Source organism: Eptatretus burgeri, chromosome 11 (genome assembly GCF_056783735.1).
Source record: "Eptatretus burgeri isolate ZD-2024b chromosome 11, Ebu_testis_v1, whole genome shotgun sequence".
Classification (NCBI taxonomy): Eukaryota; Metazoa; Chordata; class Myxini; order Myxiniformes; family Myxinidae; genus Eptatretus; species Eptatretus burgeri.
The window spans coordinates 92,953,614-92,980,284 of record NC_140971.1 but is presented as its reverse complement, the minus strand read 5'-3'; the positions used below and the strand labels follow the sequence as shown (position 1 = coordinate 92,980,284).

The window sequence follows — 26,671 nt, the reverse complement described above, 5'->3', positions numbered from 1 at the left end:
TGTGTGTGTGTGTGTGTGTGTGTGTGTGTGTGTGTGTGTGTGTGTGTGTGTGTGTGTGTTGTGTGTGTTGTGTGTGTGTTGTGTGTGTTGTGTGTGTGTGTGGAGATATGTGGATGCGTGTAGATATGTGGATGCGTGTATGTATGTATATATATATATATATATATATATATATATATATATATATATATATATATATATATATACACATACATATGTATACATGTGTATAAACTGATGAGCCGAAACATTATGACCACCTGCCTAATATGCCGTTGGTCCTCCGTGTGCCACCAAAACAGCGCGTTACCATTCCAGCCTTTCCACTTACAAACTCACACCTAATTAGGCCTATGAATTAAATTAGGAGGGGCTGTGGGAAGCGAGTCGAGTTAACTTACCTATTCTCCTTAACGTTCTGCACCCCTTAAACACAACAATTCAAATATTTGCAAAACTCTTGGTTCCTCGCTCCTAACTTCTGTGGTTAGAAGGAAATGTCAGAAAACACACAAAAATCTACTGTAACAGACAAAACCTTAACCCAAAACCAATTTTAACGTTTGTACAACCCCCTTCTGAAAACTGCTTTCCCCAGCGGATGCCACAACACCCAATGTTACCTGCGGTGCCATCCCAATTTACCTATTCAAATTTCTGCGAGCCCTGTCTCTCTGGTGCAGGTTAATGACCTGGATTAAGTGAACCTTCCCTCACACACACTTACAGTAAATGTAAACCCAAAATAAATCATTCATTCCAACCCTGCAAGACCATGGCTTAAATGTTATTATATTATTATGATTTTTTTTAATGTTGAAGGCTTCAGTCACGGACTAAATAGTCTTCATCGAGGCCAAGCCTTAAATAAAAGAACTGCATTAATGGGAAAGTACGTAAAGAGAGACGGTTTGGATATGTATCGCTTTTGGAATGGTTCTGTCCACTGTCCATTTCCCCCCTCACAATGTTGGACTGGTTTGGTCGAGTGTTTCATAATATTAATGTTTCATACATTTTTAAATTTTGGGTTGCGTGCACTAGCCCAGAGACAAAGGAACTTCCTTGCATTGGAATCACCATCATACTTTCAGCAGTTATTGAAGTAGGTCGGGTTACAGTTTTACATTGTTTTGAGAGGGAAAACAATGAGAAGTACAAATTGTCGTTTTAGCAATGTCCTGATGTGGTGCTTTAGCGATGTATTTTGGCATCTTTTTAAGTCTTGGTAGTTCAGAAAATGCTCAAGAATAAAAGCTATGGCTTAAAAATGCTTATGACTTCACTCTTTAGTATTTTACGAGCGTATCATTGTGCACACATTTGAATGGGCGGCCATATCATTTTTCCCGTATCATCCCTCCATATGGAGTACGACTGCACCACATGATATTATACATAGAAGAAAGTTTGTTTGTTTGTTCATTAATGCATTCAGACCCTGCAGGAACCAGTGCAACCAAACTTTGCATGGTCTCCTCTTTAATCCAGAGGAAAGTCGAGTGCTATGTTTGAATAAAAAAAATTGAAAAATTAAAAAAATATTTATATCAGATAAATTGCCCTTCAAACCCTGATTTGGTCTTGTGCTAATTTACTGCCTGCATCCCCCCCCCCCAGGAACGATCGAGTAACATGTTTTGATGATCACATGTTGAGGTTGTATGTCGTGATTTTTTTTTTGTCAGCAACAAATTTAACCACTGTCACACCCCAACATTCCTGGGGGATAGATGAGTTCCTGAAAAATGCTGTGAATGTCGGGGCATTGTTTCAATGGGATAGGGGGGGATAGTTTCCTGCCGGTTCGTGATTCATTAGGGAAAATCAAAAATCCTGTGAAATACTGTGAATGCGCCCGTGAATATGCGAAGCACAAGGCCGCGAAAGTAGAAGCAGGTCACATTTTGTGAACTGTGAATATGCGGGGTTCATTAATAGCGGAACCATGAATGTCAGGGTCCGACAGAATAGTGTTTACACGTGTGCCTGTTAGTAAAAAGATTGCTTTACACAGGTTTATTATAACACTTCTGTGTTCAGGCCTCAAGTGAGTATGTTCTTATACACTGTTGCTTAGATTTCAATACATATTTCATTGAATTTCCCCGGGCAGCGCCAGGTCCTTCGGCTCATGTATATATAATATATGTATATGATGTACAGTACACACATACACCTATTAGAGAAGGTACTGGCTCTTGCATTTTTTCGACCTGTGCATTTCAAAGGATAATTGGGGAAGTTTCAGGAGAAAATTGGAAGACAAAAAGAAACTGGAGACATTAATGAGATGGATATTTGAAGGAGGTGTGAAATAGTATAACTGTGGACTCAAAGAGATACGTGAAAGAAAAAGCGAAGTTGTTGTTGTGGAACAAATCTGTCTGCTAAAGAGGAATGAACAAGTCCAGTGAGAAAACGCCACACCAATGGCATAAAAGATGACATATCAGTTAATTGCAATGGTTTTTGTAGTTGAATGAAGAAAATGTCATCACTTGAGAGTAAAGGGGAAGATGGCTTCAATGCCATTGGGGGGAAAGTGCAGTTCAGTCAAGTTTTGTGCCATTTTGATGATTTAAAAAATAACATGAACATGAACGCGAAGCAGGCATCTGGCTAGAACATCACACATCATGGCTACATGTATCCCGCTGGGATGAATCATCATTGTATTGGGTACAGCACCAGGGTGCATGTAGAACTGGATGATAGACCAACAGTTGGTGAAAATCTGTTGCAAGCACTGCTGCATAATTAGCACAAAACTACTAAGTGAACACAGGTTGCATGCATGGGCAGGTCTTTGACAAATATGAGTATGTGTGCAATCAGAGAAGAAACCCAAATACAAGAGTTTGCAAGTCGAGGGACGTGAAGAATGTACGACTCGGGCAAAAACTGAATTGTGGACTCAAAATGCATGGTGTTCAGCACATTTCACTCCTGAAAGATATTTCAGAAAATACAAACTGCATTTTATACAATAGTACTGTACATTAGTCATATAATTTCGATTGAAAAAAAAAAATTAACCACACGCTCAGGTTTTTCTCCATTTCGAAGCATTTGGTGATCCGAACCATAATCTTACGGGCGGCCATGTTCCAAATCATAAATTACTAATTACAAGGATAAAGAAATTTGCATTTATATAACACTTTTGATGTTGTTCGTTTATTTTTCAAGAGTAGCTTGACTTGTATCTATGAAGATCCCTCTACTTTCATTGGAATATGTTTTTTTTTTACCTCCTCTACCGAAGGTGTACAGAGGTTATGTTTTCACCATAATCTGTTTGTCTGTGAACAGGATATCTCAAAAAGTTGTGGATGGATTCAGACAAAAACTTGGTGGACATGTTTTGTGTGTTAAATGATTCTTCACCATTAAGTGATATGGCTAAAATCTATATCTAACACAGTCTCAAAAAAGTTATGGACTGATTTGGATGTAACTTGTTGGACAGGTTGGGTGTGTGACAAGGACAAATTAATTCGAGTTTGAAGATCAGATTCCTGATCGGGATCCGAGAATTTTTAAAGTGATTCTTCACCATCGAGTGATAGGGCTAAAACCAATATATAGCATGATATCTCAAAAGTTATGGATGGATTCAGATGAAACTTGGTGGACAGGTTAGGTTTGTGACAAGGACAAATCAATTTGATTTTGGTGAAGGTACGGATAGGTGATTTTTTTTTTAAATTTTTAGACGTCATTCTTCACCATCGATTAGAGTTGGGGCCAAAAATGATATATTGCATGATATTTCAAAAAGTTGTGGACAACTTATTACACAACTAGGTAGATGAGTTTGTTAAGTGACAAGTACAAACTGATTCGATTCTGGTTCAGGTGCAGATCCAGATCCGGTCATCAGTGGGATACAAAACGTAAACTGTTCAGCCTGGCGGGGGTATACCGTATGCGCTCTACCCACCAATCAAGCTCACTTTTTAGCCTTCGCCCATAGCACAAACCACTATTGCTTGACAGCGCCACTTCAACCACAATGACTGCTCCCATCTCCATATGCCTCACCACTGCAACTGCCTTCCTGCACCTCAAGACTATCATCTCACCTTGCCTGGAGACGCCTTTTGCTCACGCTCGCACTCAGGCCCAGTGCCGCAACCAACAAAGCCTGTTGTACATGGGCACAAGTGTGCACTCACCATTCCCTTATGTTCTCCTATCAGCTTGGTTATCCAACATGTCATCCGTGCCCTTTCCGGGCGTTTGGGTGGCAAACGTGGAACGTTACACGTCGGCCCCATTTTAAATCATGAGCTCATACTCATGGTACGTCCCCAGGACCACTGAGGACATTTCCAGACCAGAAACTCAGGACATTTCCAGATCCTTAGGTTCTCCTATCAGCAAAGTTATCCAGCATGTCATCCACGCCATTCCCAGGTATTAATGGGGAATGCTACTTGTCAGCCCCATGCGAAGTCATGAACTCATACCCGAACATCCCGAGGGCTGCTGAGAACTTTTCCAGACCAGAAAGCTGGTGCAGAGGTTGACGTCACACCGGAGCACGTCTAGGCCAATGGGCACGCTGTGCTCGGAACAAAGGAGGCGGCACGTGACCCTTGCTCCTGACAACGACGCCTACAAGAGGCAGGGCATCAACTTTAATCCCCCTGCCAAACTCAACCCCACCCCACCTCCCCCCCCCCCCCACCCAGCTGCTGAAATAGTGGAGCGTTCCACATATGAGAGGCTGGTTGCTGATTTGAGGTCTGAGGCTTGGCTGGTGTGGTGCACAGTACGGAGAGGAACGCTGGGGAAGCGAGTGGTCCGAGTGCCATCCAGTCCGGGCACAGTATTAAGAGTGGGGCCAGACCAGCAATTCCACACATTAGGGAGTGCTATTTCTCATGCGTTCTTTCTCTTTTCTCACTTGTCAACTGTGGACGCACAAGAGCAATCAGCAAAGGCAAAGCCCGAACAACCGTTCTTTTCAGAGTGACCACTGACTCACACCCTGTCCATTCTTATTCTAAGCAATGACACTGCACCCCAAATGCACCTCTTGAACATGCACTATGACAACCTTTCACTCCTCAATTCCCTCACCCTCACCTTCCCCGCATTTTGGACCAGCACGTGCCCATGTGTTCATGCCGGGTCAGCAAGGAGGTTGCAAATGCCTCCGCTTCTCTTGTCTCTCTTGCTAATCTACCCTTCTGCCGAATGAATGTGATGGCACCTGGTATATCAACATAAGTAAGTTTTATGAGCTAGATAGATCAGGGTAACTCTGCTCTTTGTCCCTTTGCTCTCTAAAGTATGTCTTTTGCCACACCAAACAAAGAACTGTATGTCCCTGCTGTATGAATACCCTGTAAATATACTCTCTTCTCTTTCATGTGTCACATGCTTTTCCTCGCTCCCCACCCTCTAAATATATACCCTTGGAGTTTCTCCTTCCAAACTGTACGTAGCGTCATTTCCTGCATTAGTCCAGCACAGTCCGCATTATTGTGAGATGGGAAGTTTTACCCCACATAATTTGCTCCAGTATAGCCAGTGCACACTTACGGTTTTCGCGAGGCCAAATTTGAATAAATAGATGGGTACCCACTGAGGGTGTGAACCTCAATAAATCAAGGCAACTCCAAGTTTCTGGTCTGGAAAATGTACGAATGTCCAGAGAGAGGTCCACTTTAACAAGCATATGGTGGGATGAACTGATTGGAGCAGAAGAAGAACAGCAGATATTTTCAGGGAAATTGGTCAGAATCAGAGCCGGAAGAGATGGAGTACCGTTGGTTGAGATCCGGGTCGGGAGGTTGACCGATTGAGTGAGAAAGTTGAGAAACTCACTTGTTGTCACGTTGAGATGTTGGTACAAATATGTGAAAAATCGATTTTTATCGGTGTCGCTGCGGGAGGTAATATTTCTTTTCGTCTGGAGGAAATGATGAAAATCGGGCGTGTCGAGATTAGTGTTATCAGATTGCAGCCTCAAAATCATTGTATTTTCAAATAAATGATTGTGCATTGTCAATTTTTTTTTAATTTTATGATTATAATAACATTTCATTTGGCACATAATCGATTAATGTTAACCATAACATAAATGACGTCATGAAAATTCATGCAAATCAATAGTGCTCGATCCACCTGTTATGTTACACCTGCGAATATCTGTGAGATGTGAAATTCAAGGTTAGGTACTTTTATGGCTTGTTAAAATAGAATGTCTGCTGTATATTTGTGAGGTTAACTCTTCAAAGAATATCACACAATTTACTGAAACCAGTTGGCCTCGAGTCAAGGAATGTGCGCAGAAGTGGCAGTTTTTATGTGGAGAGAACAGAAAACTTGTTGAACGACATGATGATTTTTTCTGATCAGTGCCATTTGTTAAATTAGATTAAAAGATTGGGTTACCGTGCACAGTGTTATGCATGCTTCACTAATATAACTAGGTTTGAGAGGGCATCAGTGTATTGTGAGTTTGCAGCGATTTCGGCCATTGCATCTACGAGCGGCGTCATCGACAGCAGTGTAATTGATGATAGTTCTTTTGAAGTCTCAGGAAACTGCTGAGATAGCTGGTGGAGAAGAGGTTGGAGGTGCAAGGTGAGATGGCATTGGGATTTGTGTACCTGGAGAAGGCCGATGACACTGTCCCGAGAGAGATGTTGATGGTGACATTGAGATGGATAGGAGTGCCGGAAGCAGAAGTTCGATTGTTGGAAGGGGATGTACAAGGGAATGAAGCGAACAGTTTTATTTGGTCCTTGGACATCTGAGGAGTTCATTGTGAACATCAGCTTGAGTTTGGGAAGTGCTCTCAGCCTACTCACGTTTATCATGGTGATGGAGCTGGGAAGCTTGAGGGGTAGTATGGGGAGGATGTTGTGCGCGGATGATGTGGCTGCTGTGGTGTGGCGTGGGTGGGAGATGCAGGAAGTACTGGCAGAGTGGAAGGAGGCATTTGGGGAGCCTGGGCTGCAGATGAGTCTGGAGAAGACTGAGGTGATGTGGCTCGGGCAGCAGAGAAACTAAATGAATATCAGGTGAGAGGGGAAGGAAATCAGGCAGGGAATTGGGTTTGAGTATCTGGGAGGAACAATGACTAGGGATGGTAAGTCTGAGGCAGAGGTGTGGAGGAGGATTCAGGTGTGTGTGAATGTGTGGAGGGAGTAATGACAGGCAGGAAGATATCAAGAAAATTGAAAGGGCAGGAACTGATGTGTGTAACACCGGCCTGCCTTTACGGCCTGGAGATGGTGGCACTGACAGAGACAACAACAGAGTATGCAGGTTTGTGAGAACAACTGGGTCAGGAGGATTGTGGGAGTGAAGAGGGTGGATAGAAGGAGCAATGGATGAACTGAGGGAGGATATTAGAGCTTGACGGGGGGATTGGTGAAATTCCGGCTGAGATGGGCTGGACACTTGGTGCGGATGGGGGAAGAGAGAATGGCAAAGAGAGTGGATATGTTGAGGTGGTAAGGATGGAGGAAAAGAGGTAGACCATGGGAGGATTGTGTGAGGAGGGATATCCGTAAGGTAAAGGTGGTTGGAGAGTGGAGAGATTTAGATGAGGACAGAGGGAGGTGGAGGAGTATCGTCGTCAAGGCAGGACAGAAGAAGAAATAGAAAGAGAGCTTTGTATTCTTCCGATAAACTGGTTCCAGTGACAACAGCACCGGCACTGAGGTTGACCCAGATCCTCCCACCAATATGCATCATCTGTAGGCAGGAAGAGCATTTCTTCCTGCATGTATGTCATTCCAGCAGTCTTTTGTGCTCCGAACTATGTGGCTGTGAGCATTGTACCAACACAAACGCCACCATAACAGAGCGGCCATTGATAGAGGATGCTAGTGATAGTGATGACTGAGACATTGATGCTGAATGCCTGCACTATTTGCAAGACCTATCTTCAACTTATTCTGCATTCCATTTTTATCCATCTATTATTGTAAAAATGTATTTGGAATAATTATCATGACATACAAATTATTAGAACCCCGTGTTGACATGTGACCGATTTGACTCTGAAATGGTAATTCAATTTTTTAAGAAATTCATTCAATGATCAAGCACTCATTTTTCATCACTGAGGAATGAAGTATACACCTGCGTACGTACTTAATCTCTGGACTTTTTTCTTCTCTGTGTTTGGCCTTTATTCATAATGCAGGTGGCTCATCATGTTCCTCAATTCTGCATGGCCATCTATCTTTAACATCAATTTTCACCCCTTTCTACCAAAATCTGAAACTGACAACATCAATTTTTGAAATCTACACCCCTGAATTGACAAAAGTTGAGAAAATCATCCCGTTCTCAGCTGGGTACCACAAAACTCATTTTTTAGTGATAGAATGAGGCAGCTGACTGCCAATGATGAGTCGCAAACGTCTTGAAGGAGGAAAGTTTCTGTTAAGCAGATTATGTCTGGTTTGTCAGTGGTAACCTGTATTGAGAGATCTGTCAGGTTATAACGAAGGCCCCAGATGTTTGAGGTCCACACTGTTAAGGAATAGGGAGGGGGACGCTTTGGGTGCAGGGAAGGGGAGGGTAAGACGAGGGAAGAAGGGAGAGGTATGGAGAGCTGTTGACAGTGTGTAGAATGCAGAAGAGCTTGGGGAGAGGGCAGGATGAGGGGAAGGAGGACAAAATGCTCGGTGGTGATGGGATGAGGCACAGTGGGGAGTAATATGAGAGGGAGCATAGGGAAGTAGAAGATTGGAGGTGGTGGAGGGATGAGTTGGAAGAGAGAGGGTCGGGGAAGAAGGCACATTTGTGCATGTGAGGGGGAGGGACAACTTTGAAAAGGGGGAGTGAGGAGGGAGATTTGAAGGGGAGGGGGGAGGGGGGAGATTTGTGGGAGAAAGGTGTGGGGGGAGCTTTGGAGAAAAGTGAGGGGAAGCTTGGAGAGGGAAGAGAGCAAAGTTTGCTTTGAGGACGGAAGGGGCGGCTGATTTGAGAGTGACGGGTGAGTGGTAGGGAAGACGATGAGAGAAGGCATGGCCATGGGGGAGGAGGGTGAGGGTGCGGTGAGGATAATAATGAGACTGGATAGTGATATGGTGAAGATGGGAGTGGGTAGGGGGAGGAACAAGATTTGAGGGGTGGGAGGAGGGGGAAGTGTGATGACAGGAAAGAAAGAGCATGAGGGAGATGTTGAGGAGAGTACTGATTGAGAGAGTGACATCTGTTCGGTTGGAATGGAGTCCACAGATGTTTGAAAATCGCACAGTTTGGGACACCAGAGCAGTCGATGTTAGTATAGAGCAGGACAGTGGAGAGGTACGAAGAGAGGAAGCAGGATGAGGGGTAAGATGGGAGGTGTAAGGAGGGAGGAAAACAGGGGAGAAGTTATGAGGAGGTAGATTTGAGGAGGTGGGTGAATTGGCAAGAGAAAGGAGATTTTGCAAGGAAGAAGCTTGGTGGGGGAGGGAGGTTTTGAAGGGGATGGGTGGAGGGAAGGTAGTGACGGAATGGGGGTATGAGGGAGTCAAGGGAGAGGACATGCAGTGGGACGCTGGTAAGGGATAGAGTCGGTAGGATACGGGAAGTAGAAATAGAGGAAACAGACAGGGAAAGGTTTGACACTGAAAATGGAAAAAAACCCAGAAAGATTGATGGAAAACGAACAGCCATTGCAAACTGGGGTTCTTGAGATTTTCAAGTCAGGGATGCATTTCAAAACGTTAGAGGAGGGTTGGAATAATGGCAAGTGAAAAGAATGGAGAAAAGAAGAGCTGCAAGAGCTGGATATCTTCGAGACTGAATGATTGAAGAATCGATTTGAAAGCAGCCTTTTTAAGAGGAAATAGAATAGAGTATTCATCACAGGAGAAAGAGAAAGTTGAAACATTTTTAAAAAACAAACAGCCAGATTTATCGGCCATGTTGAGAATAGCTCGAACAGGATTGTGGAGGTGTAAGTAAGGACTGTCTTTTGTGTTTTTTTTTTAAAGGTTGGGTCAGAGAGGAGTAGAGTAAAGGAAAAGGTTGAAGAAAACATCATGAAGGTGCTTGGTGAATACCTTCATGATCAAAATGGGAACGGAAAGGTGGATTGGCAAAAAAGAGAAAGAGATAGTCACGTGGTTACGGGAGGTGGAAGGTGAGAAAGGGAGTTGTGTGTTTTTTTTGGTTTGTTTTTTAAGAAATCTTTTAAGACATTAAACAGGATATAATTGGGAGGAATTGAAAGAGTAGCGAAGGGATTGTTGTGAAAATATAAATCTGAAGGCAATTTGGAGAAAATACAATAAACACGATCATGCACCCGATATGAAAAGTCCGACGAATACTCACAAATTGGCACAATATTTAAAACAAAACTGAACTAGAAACACACAGTAAACACGGAGAGAACAAAATTACAGTAAAACATGACAAAAAAACGACCGGGAAATTTATCTTCGAGAAAATCGGCAGAGATAATGAAGAACACCTCCGAAACTCAAGAACCGAACCGGAAGTCCATGATTCGTTGACTCGCAACAAATACTAGAGTACCACTGATATAGCTGTACTGCCTGAAAAATACCTAATATGTGCTTCTTGGTTCGCGGGTGCCAGCAGTTGGTTCGTGGGCGCCAGCAGTGACCACTATTTTCATTGTGTCTGTGTGTCTGTCTGTCTGTTGGGTGGTCGCTAGACTACCGTTATTCTCAGGTTTTCCGTCTGTCTGTATGTCTGTTTGTTTGTATGTAATGGACAGCTCTGGAGGCCAGAGGAGTCAAACAATTTTGATGAAACTTGACTGGTAGGTTCATACCAGGATCTAGTTGTATGCTTTTGAGCAACGTTGCTATGGACACCACCGTTGCCTAACAACGGGACTTTGAAATTTTTGAAAAAAATCCGAAAAATATTTATATATATATTTTTTTTTCGAAAATAAAAAATGAGCTTCTGTGCTTTTATGCGCTCTATAATCAACCTCTGTAAAAAAAATTTCAGCCCGATCCATCAAAAACTGTATGACTAGAATGCAATTATGTAGCGACCACCCATGTCGCCTACCGGCTTGTCTGTCTGTTTGTGACTCTCTCCAGAGCATAGCTCCGTGACGTTTGATGCATTCTTGATGAAACTTGGACACAAGCTAGATATCATGGTCTAGTTGTGTCTTTTTGTATGAGGGGCGTCCCACACCCCTTGTGGGCGGAGCCACGCCCACTTCAACTTTTTTCTCGATTTTTTTTCTCGCAATTTTATTTCCCAGAAGCTGTGCATAATGTCTATAAGTACAACATATAAAAAAATCCGATTTGATTTTGTCAATTTTGACAGAAGAGATAGGTTTTTACGGTAGGGCTTCCTCAATAATGCTCGCGAACCATCGTCGCCTCCCGGCTTGTACTGAATTATTTATAAAGTACTTTCATATTTTATTGCACTTCCTTGTGCATAGTAGAATGTTTATTTTTATTAGCCTGTCTGCCGGTGCAGCAGGAGATGGGTTTTGCAATTGTGTGTGTGTGTGTGTGTGTGTGTGTGTGTGTGTGTGTGTGTGTGTGTGTGTGTGTGTGTGTGTGTGTGTGTGTGTGTGTGTGTGTGTGTGTGTGTGTGTGTGTGTGTGTGTGTGTGTGTGTGTGTGTGTGTGTCTATAGTGTGTCAGTCTTTCTGTCCAGGCCGTAACCTTTTTTTTACCCTTTGAGCTTTTGTTTTCAAATTTTCAACACTTTTTTTGAGAATATTGAGAAGACAAATTAATAATTGGTGTCAAAATACCAAGGGGCAAACTCACAGTGAGTAGAAATAGGCCTCATTAGCCCGTCTGTCACTGGGCTGCATGAGATGGCTGGGTTTTGTAATCGCTTCCGTGTTTCTTTATTTGTTTATCAGTAGCAAATACCACCTGCTGCTTCACTGATGGGAATATTAAGAGAGGAAGGGGAAGGGGGAAAGAGAGGGGGGAGAGAGGCGAGGAGGGGTGGAGTGGGGGAGCAAGGAGGGGAAGGAGTGGGGATGCGGGGAGAGCAAAAGTCGGTCAGCACCGACAAAAACGATGTATACAGCGATTCGTAGGTATGAACATCAGGCAATCAATGATGTGAATGAGGAAAGTGAAAAAAATACATTTTGAGCACTTAATTGTGCAGAAACTGTTGCGGCCTATTCGAAAGCAAGGCATTTTTGAGCAGGCTGAAAGTTTAAGACCCCTGCGAGGGATAGTGAACTAACCAAGGATAAAGCAGATATCCTGTCACTTCCACATTATCAAGTATAATAGAGAAATAAAAAAGGACATAATGTTTACGAAGCAAAATACAGTATATTAATATTCTTCATCCCTTTTTTATTTTTATTTTTTCCTTCAGTACGATTTTATGGAGGTTTTGGATGGACGACAAATTTCCACTGGTGGTTTACAAACATCTCTGCGGATAGCACGGAGTCCTGGCCATCCAAGAAACTCACTGCATGTATGGATTGAATTTTTCCGATACATGGAACAAGGCTTCTGGCAGCTGGCCATATACAATGATGGATCACAATCTGAAAGCCTTGGATTTGTGGCAAGCTCCACCGGTGTGTCATTTATTATTATTTTTTTTTGCAAAAACTTTTCAACAATCTTTGCATTTATTGATTGTTTGCATATTATTTGAAGATAGGTTGGAACAGAGAAATTATAAGCATTTCTATGAAGTTTTAAATCCCTCATCCATTTTTCTGTAGCATTCATATTTACTGTACCTCTGCCACCGAAGGTGGATGGAGGTTATGCTTTCACACCTGTCTGTCTGTTTGTTTGTTTCGGACAAAACTTGGTGGGCAGGTTGGATATGTTACAAGGAAGAATTGATTCGATTTTGGTGAAGATCCAAATCCGGATCCGAGAATTTTTTTAAGTGATTCTTAATATATCAAAAATATAGCACAATATATCAAAAAGTTATGGACAGATTCGGACGACTGTCAGTCGATGAGTTGGTTAGGTGACAAGAACAAGCCGATTAAATTTTAGTTCAGGTCCAAATCCAGATCCGGCCTATCAGTGGGATAAACTAATCAGCCTGGCGGAGGCATGTGCTCCACTGGAGTACCCTTATCGTTTTAAATGTTTCATCTTGTACTTTCTTTCACTTGTTACATTTTCCTCATTCTCATTGTGTCCCCACCCTCAACCCCCCTCCTTTCCTCCTCCCCTCTCTATGTTGTGCCATGCTCTACGATGTCTGGAATGTTTTCTTTTTCAAGATTCTAAAGGCATGTTTCATGTATTTCATAGTGAGCAACAAGGTGAAACTGTTGACCTTAAACTAAACCTCAAATCTAAATAACAACTCGTAAATACTTCATTACTTAACGAGGATGTCACTATGTTACGGAAGCTATCCAGTAGATCGTTACCAATGACAATGTATCGTGGTACATGTTCGTTGTGTCTCTCAAGGATGAAACCAAACAGGAAAATTACATAAATAAGAGCCAGAAAAGGTAATTGTGGATTATTCTTCCTTGCAGCTCTTGAGATCCATGCAAAAAAAACAAACAACAAAGGGAGTAAGGTTGTTGCTACTCACATTGGGGTTGCAGAGATGAAGTCGACATGGGACGGACAAATGAACAAGGTTAGGAGGAATATAAAAAGATATTGGATTGACATGGCATGGATGTAGGTTGCGACTGTGAATAACTGAAGGAAAAAATGATTCCACAGGTGAGAGACAAGAGGGTCGTAGGAGTGGAGGTGATCTGACAGTTTGTATTCGGAGCGGGTGACAAGGAGTCAGTTCATGGATGGACAGCTCAGTGTGGCATTGGGGAGCTGGGTAGGCCAGGAGTGCAAGGCCAGATTAAAGATGGTATAAACCAAGACAAGATTGTCTCTGGTGGGAGAGGATCAAGTCTACTTTTGGATTGCTGATGGTTAATGTGAATGCTTTTCTTGGTCTTCGCCACCACCACTTCCAAAGTAGGGGATGCAGGAGCACTGGAACTCAGCGGGGAACATTGCTCCATTGTACTACACACAATGTGCTGAGAGAAGTTGAAGGATGTAAAGACTTCCCTCCTCCTCCACCCCTCCCCGATACTCCTCTTGTATATACGACTCATTGTAAGCATCTGACTTCAAAACTAAGCTTAATATTCAGGACAGAGTCTCATGGTGAGGCCGAAGAAGTGAAAAAAAATTGCACTTCTTGCAGAAATTGCACGTCATAGAAGAAGATTAACAAAGCAGCATTTGTTGTGCATATATCACTCTTTATCCTTCAAAGTTGTATGCTGTCCCATTTGCGGCGTTTGACATGCAGGTATATGCATTGCCTGATGCAGATATGCATTTTCACCTTCGGTTGTATTCATGACTGTTTCACTGTATTGTTACCCTTTGAAGATGTGAACAGTGGCTGTCCTGCAAACTGCAGAGGGAATGGCCAATGCGTTTCTTCCTCCTGCCGCTGCTTTCATGGATTTGTTGGCCCTGATTGCTCTCCTGGTACATCCCACTCTTTAACACGTACACTTGCAACGACGGTGAAACGTTAATGGAGAATATCTTGAAAAAGAGCAAAGCATAATCATTCCATGCACTTAGTTATCATCTCGCTTATTGTGTTCAAGCAATTTGTGTGTTTGCCCTGTTCTACAGGACGATTTAGAGGTAGTGCACGTTACCTGTGAGCTGGCTCGTCTGGGTTTGAATCTCAGGTTGACTATAAACTCTCAGATTCATGTATCACAGGCATGGAGTTGCAGCACAAGGTGCACTGTCCCTCTGCTAGTATTATTTGATAGATGGTAAAGATCCTATGCGGTGTCTTTTGTGAAGAGTAAGGAAGTTATCACCAGTAGCCTTGGCCAAATTACAAATTCCTGGTCTCATTGATTGCTGGGAAGGCATGGCCACCACCACATGCTTGATTTGGAGCACGAGAGAAATTTTTTTTAGTTAAATTCTCGACATGTTGCAAAATTACAAGCTCCATCATTAATGACGTGAAAAACTGTTTTCTTCCTTTAATCACTGGGCATATCCACCATTGTGTCACAAAAAGATCCAAAAGAATCATCAGTAGCTCCTGGCATCTTCACTGGAAGGCCACAGCAACAAGGAATCTGGCCATTACGGCTGGATTCCCCCAGAGATGGAGTCGAGAAGAAAACGTGAAAGAGTTGTCTGCATTGTGCGAATTGAAAGCAAGTTGTAATTAAGTGATGTACGGTGCCATTGAATGAATATGTATTTGATAAGTGCATGAAAGTTTTTTTTTTTATTTTTTTTTTTTTAATGTGTCAGCGTTTAGCTTGGAGGTGTCAGTAGAATTGACCATAAAGTTAATTTATCACCAGAAGGGCGGGACACAGGGACTCTACTCTCCCTGCCCCCCAGCAAACAAACAGATGAACACACACACACACACACACACACACACACACACACACACACACACTAATGGAGATGGATACTTTGAGACCTGGAATGTGTCTGTTCTACCTCTTGAAACCCACCCACGTGTGAAAATAGCATCCAACAACAGCAACATGCATGCGTGTGCACGCGCGCCACACACACACACACACACACACACACACACACACACACACACACACACACACACACACACACACACACACACACCCACACACACACACACACACACACACACACACACACACTAATGGAGGTGGATACTTTGAGACCTGGAAGGTGTCCGTTCCACCTCTTGAAACCCACCCACGTGTGAAGACAGCATCCAACAACAGCAACATGCACGTGCGCACACACACACACACACACACACACACACACACACACACACACACACACACACACACACGGAGGTGAGGATCGAGACCTGGGAGGGCTCCGTTCCACCTTAAACCCACATAATGGAGATGACAACCAACGACACACCCCAACTAACACACCAACTGACACAAACACACACACAAACACACACACACACACACACACACACTATTTATTTATTAAAAACAATGCATGCATTGATTCCACTTTCATGTCTTCGTTTTTTGTATGACTTTATCATGCTTTTCCTCAAGGTTTACCTGCAGATGTCCCAATTTAAGTCTACACTGATGGTGCTGCCCATGCATTCAGTTTTTTTTGGTGGTCCCTATTTTCCCTCTCCTCCCACCCCCCCCCCCTCCCCATCCACACCCCCATCTCCTCTTCCCACCTTCAAGGTCTTGAATCCACCTTTGGTTTTAACAGTCATGCATTATGATGTATAAGACTCATAATTCACCAACTCTTTTTTGTTCTGATAGTTCCAAAACAAAGGCAGAACGTGCATGCACTGGTAATGGAAACATCTCGCAGGATATAATGTAATATCGTAGCAATGCAAAGTAATTTTAGTATTTCCAAGATGGTTATAAACAGAGCATTGTGTAATGAAGTTTCTATGGAATGAAAAAGTTAAACCAGCTGAAATTTAAAGATTAGCTGTACGGTTCGGGTGCTTGTGTAGCTTCGGAAAGAAATGAAATGTTTTTTATGAAAATGCAAAATGTTTTAAAATAGTTGTGAATCAGAAAAAGATGATGAACATGCTATGTGCAACCAAATCCAGTAAAACTTGCCTGTGTTGAGTGGATAAGTTTGGCAAATTGACACGTCAGTGTGTGTGATATAACGGAAAAAACCGTGTATCAATGATGGATGTATAGAAAGCATCATTCATTCGCACCTTTTAATTATATTAAATAATGTAAGCACTCGGGCAAAGTCCCAAAATATGTATTATTTCATCAAAAGGTATTTGGGATAGGAAGTCCTTCATTTCCATAGTCCAGCTTTGTCACTGGATGATATCCATTCATTCTTCAGTCCTCTCATTGAGCATCAATGTAAAAGCAGATGACTTGCAATAGTGGTGTACCTGTAGTAAAGGTTTTTATGCTACTCACCTGAAAGGCATTAGCATGCTGATGGGTTAAATTCCATTTGCAGGGTGTCATTAACCTCCTTTTACCTGCAAATTTTCTCAACCAAAAGTCCAGGTTAACTTTGAATGATCTACAAATTTATCAAGCGAAAGGAGACCAACCAGGCTATTATATGGTGTTTGGGTGTGTGTGTGACAATCCCATTTTGGCCCTGCAGAATACCACAGTTCACTGTCAGAATGTATGGTATTAACAGGTCTGAAGCATTGCATCTGTACCCTGAAATACAATGAAAAACTTCAAATAGAATTAGAGCAATATGCGATCATATCCATTATTCTGTAGAGTATGGTGAGGCATGGAGTATCACAGCTCTAAATTGTCATCCTGGTGTTTCACAGGCAGGGTGATTCATCAACACATGTGCCGTCCCTCGGACGGACGTTAAACGGGCGTTCGGCCTGCCGGCATTCGTTGGTGGCTATTGAAGATCCCATGGTGTCCTTGGTCGAGCACCATCACGTGACCGGAAATGAGCATTCGTATCAAAATAAAAATTGGACATGTGCCGAGGCTCAGGGTCCATTTGCCTGAGGAAGCCAGCTGTGAAGCTGGTGAAACATCACCTGAGACCGGGTCTGCTCTTTCTTGCTTAATGCTCAAATTAGCAGAGTAGATCTAGTTTTACTTTTGGTTGGAAGTGCCTTCTTCTTCTTTTAAAAAAAATATATATTGTTGTGGCCGGGGGTCAGGGTGAGAAGACCACGAGGGGAGGAAGCTATGTCGGGTTCCCACCAGACTCTCCGGAATCGTTGGCCGTCGCACACGGATAACTCTGTGACGCGGCAGGTTGCTTATCGACCGTGAACACTAATAACTCAATCACGTGGCCCAGAGGCCTCCGTCTAAATCGGTTACCTAATTAATCACTTGACCTAATTACCGGGGGACACGCCCTCGTTACACCTTGTCCGAACTGGGTCACCTTACCGGGTTCAGATGCAGCCGAGTGACACTGCCAAGGACGTACCGGCTAAAAGAACAGATCGTTGGGAATAAAGTCCCGGCTCGGCTAGGATACGGACCATGCTGGATCAATTAAAGAAAAGACAAAAACGAGCTGGGATCATTTCTACACAAGCATTTATTAACAGGCAGGTGAGAAAAAACATGTGGCACAGGGAATGAAGTTTATTGTTGTGTGTAAGCAGGGACGGAAAGAAATGTGTGGTGCGCCAACAAGGCAAGCAACTTACAAAGCAGACACAGAGCAGATTTGTACCGATATATCTTCTGCAATCTTAACTTAAAGATAGGACTGGCACCATTACACACACACACACACACACACACACACACACACACACACACACACACACACACACACACACACACACACACACACACACACACACACACCCTGATAAAGAGGAGTTAATGAGAAGAAAGGAGAGGAGATGAGGCGAACGGTCTCGTAATACCTTGCACGGTTGACCGACCGCGCTACCCAGTACGTTTTGGGGGGACGCTCCGCTGAACGAGCCCTCCTTGAGAGTTAGCACGTCGTCTCCTGCTTGGCTACAGTGCCGCTGCGTCTGCGCCGGTCCAAAGAATGGGCGAGACCCTCAGGCGTAAGGGAAGGTGGTAGGTGTTGCCAGCGGCAAGTGGGTGGAGAAGAGAGAGGCAGCACGTGACGTCAAAGGTCGAGAGGCAGATGGAGTAGGCGGATACAGACAGCGAATGTAGGGATCCCAGAGATAGGAAGGCGGAGATCGAGTGGGCGGAGTGGCAGACGAGACTGGTGGAGCAGCAGGCACATGCAGAGATCGATCCACATGCCGCCCCGAAGCGATGCATCGTCGCCCGAATCGGGCGCTCCCATTGGGCCCCGGCCGCCGCGTGGCCCGGCCGCCATGGCCGGAAGCGGCCTCATTGGTGCATCCAGCGAGACATCGCTGAGCTGTGGAATCGTCTCGCTCTGAACCCCATGATATGAATTGCCTTGCACCGAACTCCCGGGCTGTTCTCCGGTGACTGGCCGAAGGCCAAGCCGGTCCCGCATGCCCGCTCGGGCACCTCCTGTGTGCTGCGGTTAGCGCTGATCAATGCGCTTGTCCTGTCCATACGCCATGCGGCCCGAGCGATCCGGGCCATACAGCATGCCTCCACTTGCTGGTGGCTGCATTGCGGCAGAAGTGCGAGAAGATCCCCACCGTCCGCGGGAGATATTGGTGGCCGCGGTGGCAAGCGAAGATCGATGGTAAGACACCGTTGTGAGCCAGCATGTAGACCCAAACAAAGAGGTGCGCTATTCGTGCCCCGTACTGTGCGATGGTAATTATCACGGGGCTGCGTGCGGGTCTGCTATCATGCATGCGGTTATTTTTTACAGTGGTGATCCTCACAGGCAGCTGCCTGAGCGCGGTGCCAGCCCCGATCTGTGTCATGGATTGAAGTAAAGTATTGGATATATATCAGAGTTGAAAAGAGCGTGCCGCCCACGACCTGTGCAGCGTTGGGATTTAATGTATGGTTCTACTATTCCCTAAGATACCGTATCTTGCAGCGGCGGGTTTTTCCATCTTGTGGTTGATGCTTCTTTTGGCCTCGACAAGGACGCATTCTTACAGTGGAGGGTGTCACTGCGGATTTCACAGGCGGCCGTCTGGGTGCGGTGCCTGCTTGGATTTATTTCAAGAATAAGAGGAAAAGAGTTGGAATGAAGATAGAATCAGACCGAACTATGAGTCCCACACAACACACTTCCGTCCCGTTTGACCCATTAGACAAGAGGGAAAGGTCTAACTGCACGTATATTAATGAAATAACTGTCTGGGGATCACTGTATGATGGATACCATTGCCTTCGAGGCATGCGGTTTCCAGAACCGCAACAATATATTGTTGTGGTTACCAAATTCGCAAACCACCATTCAGGTCCCTTAGGTGAGATATCTCCGTAAGTATATGTGTAGTTAGGCCCAAACCCGTTGTCTAGAGGGAATAAATGTCATTCATGCGTGCTGCGACTCTTCAGGATAGCCGTTTTTCTTTTACTATCTTTATTTTGGACCAGCCGCCATGATTACCACCACCAACCACGTCTCAACAGTCGTCACAACATCAACCACCCACCACAACGCCGCTTCACCACAACAGCCACGACCTTTCCCGTCACACCTCGCAACCGTCGCATCGCCACCGTTCTTGCGCCGCTTGTGGGTACCGGTATTGGACTCGTGCAGGGCGCGCGCCGAACAGCATGTACAAAACCACGGATTTTCCGCTCCAAAAACGGATCAAAAACGACTCACGCCCACTTTTGTTCCGTCCAATCGGTGAGCGAGGGGCGATTTGGCCCCGCCTCCAGGGCGTTGGAGGGCGGTCGCTATATGCAAATTCATGGATCAAAATGCATTCACGCCCACTTTTTCTCTGGCCAATTGGGAGCGAGGTGAAAGGTCGAAGGCAGGGGGTCAAAGGCGAAGCCACGGGGCTTATATAAGCGGCTGCGTTCGTCAGAGTCGTCGTCGTCGTCGTCGTCGTGTGCGTTGGAGTTGAGTGCAGTTGGGAAGTTCGCAGGAGGAAGAGTTCGGAGTTGGAGTCGGAGCGAAGAGGACGGAGCTGTGGAGAGGCGGCGGCGGCGAAGGCAGACGAGGGGGTGCTCGCGTCGGTGCCGGGAGCTGCACACCAGGGAGGCCGACGGCGCGACCTGGTCGAGGTGGAGACGCTCGTCGCGGGACCCGAGACAGAGTAAAAAATCCTCCTTTCCCCGAGCATCAGCAACCCCCTCCTGTTTCCCCCCGCGCTGAGATAGTGCGACCAAAGGGGGCCCCCTTCCCACCCCCTACCAGACACTGTCCGCGAGGCCCGCGGAGTTGAGGCACCATCGCCACTTCACGCCTCATCACCAGACGGGTAGGCCCGACCCGGTCTCGGCCTCAGGCCCGCCTCATCCTTGAGGGTGTTCTTTTTCTTGGTTTTGGGTATGTGTTGTCGGCGCCGTCTGTGAAGTAGAATTGTATAAGTGTTGCCGTGTGCTCGGTAGTCGGATAGCTCTGCATTGTGTCTTCGCTTTTACATTTGCTTTTTGTGTAAAATTGCATTGTGTTTCTTTTCCTTCTATGTGCTTTTGGTGGAATTGTATATGTGTGCTTTCCGTTCATCGCGAATAAATGTGCTTTATGTTGAACTGCTTTCCCGCTTCGCTTCGTCATTTCTCTCATTGAATCCTCATCTTGCTTCACGTAAAGGGTTGGTAGTGGGCTGAATACGCCCGAAAATTAATCGAACCGTCGAGGCCGACGATAACACCGCTCGGTTATCCCGATAGTACGGAACGGGTCGCTTAAGTGGCCCGTGTCCGAAGTCGACCTGCGGCGAGGTGCGATCGCCCGGTCTACCCTCCGTGTGGGTACTTAGGTAGGTCGAATTTGGCGAGCAACCCTATCCCACGCGGGGGCCGATTGGCTCAATCGCGGTGAGACCGAAAGGTCCACCCGTGACTGGTTCCCGGCGTTAGTCCGAGAGAGTCACGACTGGATTGTCCGTCCGGTGGGCGACGTGCCGCGATTCGAGTTACGTGGCCGTCAGCACGCCGGCGGGCGCGAATCCGTAACAATATATATATATATATATATATATATATATATATATATATATATATATATATATATATATATATATATATATGAGGTGCTGCGCGAGGAGTGATGGAAGGGACCCATTGGCCATTTTGGAGTTAATGCCATATAGCACTATTTTAACCCTTACCCTATCATCCGAGCCGATCAACATCATATCATTAAAAAAAGGTCACTTACATCACTCCTCCTCACAGGGCCTCATATGTATATGTATGTATATATGTATATATATATATATATATATATATATATATATATATATGTATATATGTATGTATATATATATATATATATATATATATATATATATATATATATATATATATATATACACATACATATATATTGTTATGGCTGTGGAAATTCGCATTACACCATAAAGGGCCCTCAGGTGAGATATCTCCATAGGTACATGTGTAGTTAGCCCAAACCCATTGTATAGAGGGAATTTATGTGATCCATTCGGGCTGCGATCCTCCAGTTAGTCGTTTTACTTTCCCTATCGTTGATTTCAAACGAACAAAAACTGCCAAGGATGCTGGTGGGTTTTTTTTTCCCCCGCGATTCTTCCGCGCGCTTGGTGTGAGGGAAGGGGGGGAGGGCAGCTCGCCGCCGATTGGTGGATGGACAGCGTGAGGCGGTCGGGGTGAGGGAACGCCCCTTTTCCAGAACCCTCTCGAAGGAGGGTGGAGCCGAAAACGGGGCGGAGTGAAGGGTGGAGCCCCGCGCTATAAAAGTCGGACATGGGCGGGGCGCTCTTCCTCTTCTTACTCTTCGTCCTGGAGCTGGTCTGGTCTTCTGTCGGTGCGGTTCCGAGACCCCGCTGGTGGGACGGAGCGTCTGCCATTCCCCTCTCCCGACCCCGAGCATCAACGGCCCCCCCTCCCTTTATCCGCGTGGAGATAGCGCCGGAAACCCCGTCCGTGGCGTCGAGCGGCCAACACGTGCCGGCACGAAGCACGCCGGAGAGGACTCTCTGACCACGCGAGGGCACGGAGTCGGGGCCAGGCGCGAGCATGCCGACGGACGTGGAAGAGGGACTCGACGGCCCACAGGGAAGTCGCCACTTTTCTTTTCTTTGGGTTTGTGTGAATGACTGTGGGTGGCGCCTGTCCGACAAGTAGAACTGTTTAAGTGTTGCCGTGTGTACGCGTATTCAGTTTTAACTCTTTCTTTGCTGTTTATATGCATTTTTCTTTTGATTATTGTGACTGTAAATACGTGCCTTCCGTGCTGGTCTGTGTAAATTAAACGTGCTTGTGTGAACTTGTTCCCCGTTTCGCTGCGTCCTTTCCTTTGTCTGACTCTCCATCCTGCTTCACGTAAGGGGTTCGTAGTGGGTGCAACATCCCGGTAATTAATCGGAACTGTCAAGGCCGACGATAACACCGCTCGGTTATCACTGTAGCACGGAACGGACCGCTTAAGCGGTTCGTGTCCGGAGTCGGCCTGTGGCGTGGTACGATCGGCTGGTCGACCATTCGCGCAGGTATTTAGGTAGATCGAATTTGGCGAGCAACCCGATCCTGCGCGGGTGGGCAATTGGCATGATCGTGGTGGGGTTAAACCCCCACCCGTGACTAGCTCCCGGCGTTGTTCCGAGAGGCTCATGACTGAATTGTCCGTCCGGTGGGCGACGTGCCGCGATTCGAGTTACGTGGCCGTTCGCACGCCGGCGGGTGCGAATTCGCAACAATATTTATGTGTATATATATTTATGTATATATATATATATATATATATATATATATATATATATATATATATATATTTATATATATATATATATATATATATATATATATATATATATATATATATATATATACATACATATACTGATGTATTTGTATTTATGTATTTGTATTTATGTATATATATATATATATATATATATATATATATATATATATATATATATATATATATATATATATATATATTTATTTTGTGTGTGTGAATATATATATATTTTTTTTTTGTGTGTATGTATATATATATATATATATATATATATATATATATATATATATATATATATATATATATATATATATATTTTTGTGTGTATGTATATATATATATATATATATATATATATATATATATATATATATATATGTGTATGTGTATATATATTTATGTATGTGTATATATGTAATTCCGTGACGTGGCGGGTCACTTAACCGACCGTGGACGCCAATACCTCAACCGTGTGGCGTCGGGTCCTCCTGTCTAGAATCAAGTTACCTAATTAACCACGCGGTTTCAGCTACTGGGGAACCACGTCCTTGGTACGCCTTACCCGAACCGGATCACTCTACCGACTACCAACCAACTACCTACTCTACCAACTACCTTTCCGGATTGGATGCAGCCGAGCGGAACTGCCAAGGACATACCGGCAAGAAGGAACGGATTATCAGGGAATAAAGACCCAGCTCAACTTAGTTCCGAACCATGCTGGACCAATGGAGGAAAAGACAAAAACGAGCTGGGAACATTTCAACAATGATTTATTTACACTAGCCGAGGAAAAGCATGCGTCACAGGAACAAGGTTTATTGTTTGTGTTATGCAGGGGAAGATGAGAGAGGATGTAGAGCGACAATTGTACAGCAACTTACCAAAGCGGACATAGAGCAGACTTATGCGAGAATAATAAAAGCAAGAATTACATTAATCAAAGATCTTATACAATTTTACTTAAAAGACAGGCGCCACACTTTGAGACACACACTCAGACAAAACAAACCTAACGAAAAGAAAAGGGGACCCTTTGCAACCAGGAAGGGAGGGAGTTGAGGTCGCAGTTCTCGGTACCTGAGAGTTTCGGGGGAAGGAGTGCTCCGTGGTACGGCACCTGACAACAGTCGTACAGTTCGGACCACAGCCGCCCGTGTGGAGTTTGGGTCCGTGGAGGAGCTTGAGTGGAGAGCGCGGAGTCCAAGGTGGGAACGCGGCAGCAGACAGGACCCGATGAGAGATCCGGTCGAGGTTGAGTGTGCGCGGACCAGCACAACAGGTGGCCCGCCGAGGTGAGACGTGGGCAGACACTCCGTAACAACGACCCCTTCAACAACTGCACACTTCCAATCCTACCGCAACCTCCTTCAACCTTCCCAACCAACCAACGAACCCACCGAATACGAACCAACCAAGCACCCTACAATCTTTCACTGTTTGTTGCAATCTTTCACTGTAGAACAAGAAAAGAAATAGATGACAATGAGGTCATGTTCTATTGTTTTTTTCAGAGCGGTGGTGAATGAGCAGTATAAGAAAGTTGAACTCATATGATTTTAAGGAATATGTGTAGGGAGGGGGATCAGGCAGAATTATAGGTAAAGCTAATGGAGTTTTAGGTTGTGTTCTTCAGGGGATAAATTATAAATCAAAGGAGGTAGTGTTTGAGTGAGGTCTCCTCTGGAATATTGTGTACGCACAGTTTTGGTCGCCACATCTGAGGAGGACGGAGTTGTCATAAAGAGGGTATAGTGTAGAGAGCAACTAGATTGATCCTAGATTGAGCTGGACGAAGTGATCATGAGTGGCTGAAAGATGGAGAACTTTTTACATTAGAAAGGAGACTATTGTGAGGGGATCTGATAGAAATGTTTAACATAATGAAGGGTATCGAGAAAATAAGTGCATAAGCTTTTTTATTGTTTTTTAAAATAAAATTAGCAGAATCTATATACAGTACTGTATATATAATAATTGGCCAACTAGCCAAACCGGCGCTCCGCACGAAGTTTCGAAAGTGAGGGTTCGTTAGGACGTCAATATATCCAGTGTTCACAATGTGATTTATAGAATTTCTTGATGTACAATGTTTCTTGTTACATTTTCTGTGTCAAATGCACCTTCTGAGGTAGTCAGCATGTGCAGAAGAGGGTTTTACATTGCAGACGCTGTTCTCTAGGAATGGCATTACTGAAAGGACAAGGGGGCATAGTTTCAGAGTAAAGTAAAGAAGAGACGAGTTGCGATGGTAGCAAGGCACAGGGGCCATTCACTTGGAGTGGTGAATGCATGGAATGTTCTCCCTGCAAAGGGTAGTGGGAGGAGTTTTATAATTGAGTTGAATATTTATCTGTAAGTAGTGGTGATGGAGGAGTACAGTACTAAGATGTTGGCAGGATTGTGCAGTCTTGATGGGCCTAATTGCCTCCTCCTACATTGACGTTCCTTGTATTTCCTTGAATAAGGAATGCTTGTAGTATGAAACCATTTGGCGTGCGGAATGAGTGTCTGTAATAACTTGCTTTCCTTTTTCTGCTAAAGAAAGCAAAACAACCGAAAACACTGTTTGCTATATCTTTGTCCATCCAGACAACATGCTATTATAGTTTGTGAATTGATGTCTTGCCTTCAGTCATTTAAAATTAAATTAAACGCCTGTGCAACTTGTCCTCGGATCACAAAGCCATTTTCCTGCAAGCAACAAAGCAACTGTCTCATATTGTAATCTTTTCAATCCCCTTATATCATCTTACATTTATTCATTTGAACTTTTCTTGACAGTACCGAGCAGTTTTATAGTACATAATGGTGATGCAACCTCAAAGATCTGCTCTTTCGACTTCAGGACATTGCCTTTCAACAAGGTTATAAAGTTGTATTTTTCTTGCACTCTCTATCTTGCTTTATCAAGTCTGTCCTGAGATGTGACCATAACATCCAGTGGACACCCTTGCACACCTCTGCCTGGAATAGCGCTGATGTAAATGCCCAGCAGTAGAAATGGCTCGTTCGAGAGTTCATGACAGTTGCAAAGGAATCTTTTTTAAATACCTGTTTGTTTTATTACCTGCAGGTTTTTTCAATCATATAATATGGTACAACACTCATTAAAGAAATTTATAGAATGACACCTTTAGTCAGACGGAATTATATCACGTGATTTTTTTAACAAGGATTCCAGAGCTTTATTTATACCATAGTGTGAAACACGGTAGACCGGGCGTAGTGGCGTGCGCCTGTAATCCGGCTACTCGGAGGCTTGGGTTGGAGGATCGCTTGAGGACCGGGGCTCTGCACTGGGCAGGGTGTAGAGCAGCCCGGAATCATGTCGAAACCCAAATCCTGATCCCTGTGTCGTAAGAGGCGACCAGGGTTGCGTCAGGAAGGGCATCCGGCGTAAAACCTGTGCCAAAT

General features: G+C 44.5%; 1 protein-coding gene across 12 annotated transcripts in view; it reads left to right on the top strand.

The window, feature by feature from the left end:
• The window catches only part of LOC147017666 (teneurin-3-like), a 420,926-nt gene that overhangs the window by 264,207 nt on the left and 130,048 nt on the right, over positions 1–26,671 (top strand). For all 12 annotated transcript variants that reach the window (XM_085847416.1, XM_085847409.1, XM_085847415.1 and 9 more), the window contains 2 exons: positions 12,321–12,531; positions 14,348–14,449. In XM_085847416.1, the coding sequence (XP_085703542.1) occupies positions 12,321–12,531; positions 14,348–14,449 (313 nt within the window). The remainder of the gene's footprint in view (positions 1–12,320; positions 12,532–14,347; positions 14,450–26,671) is intronic.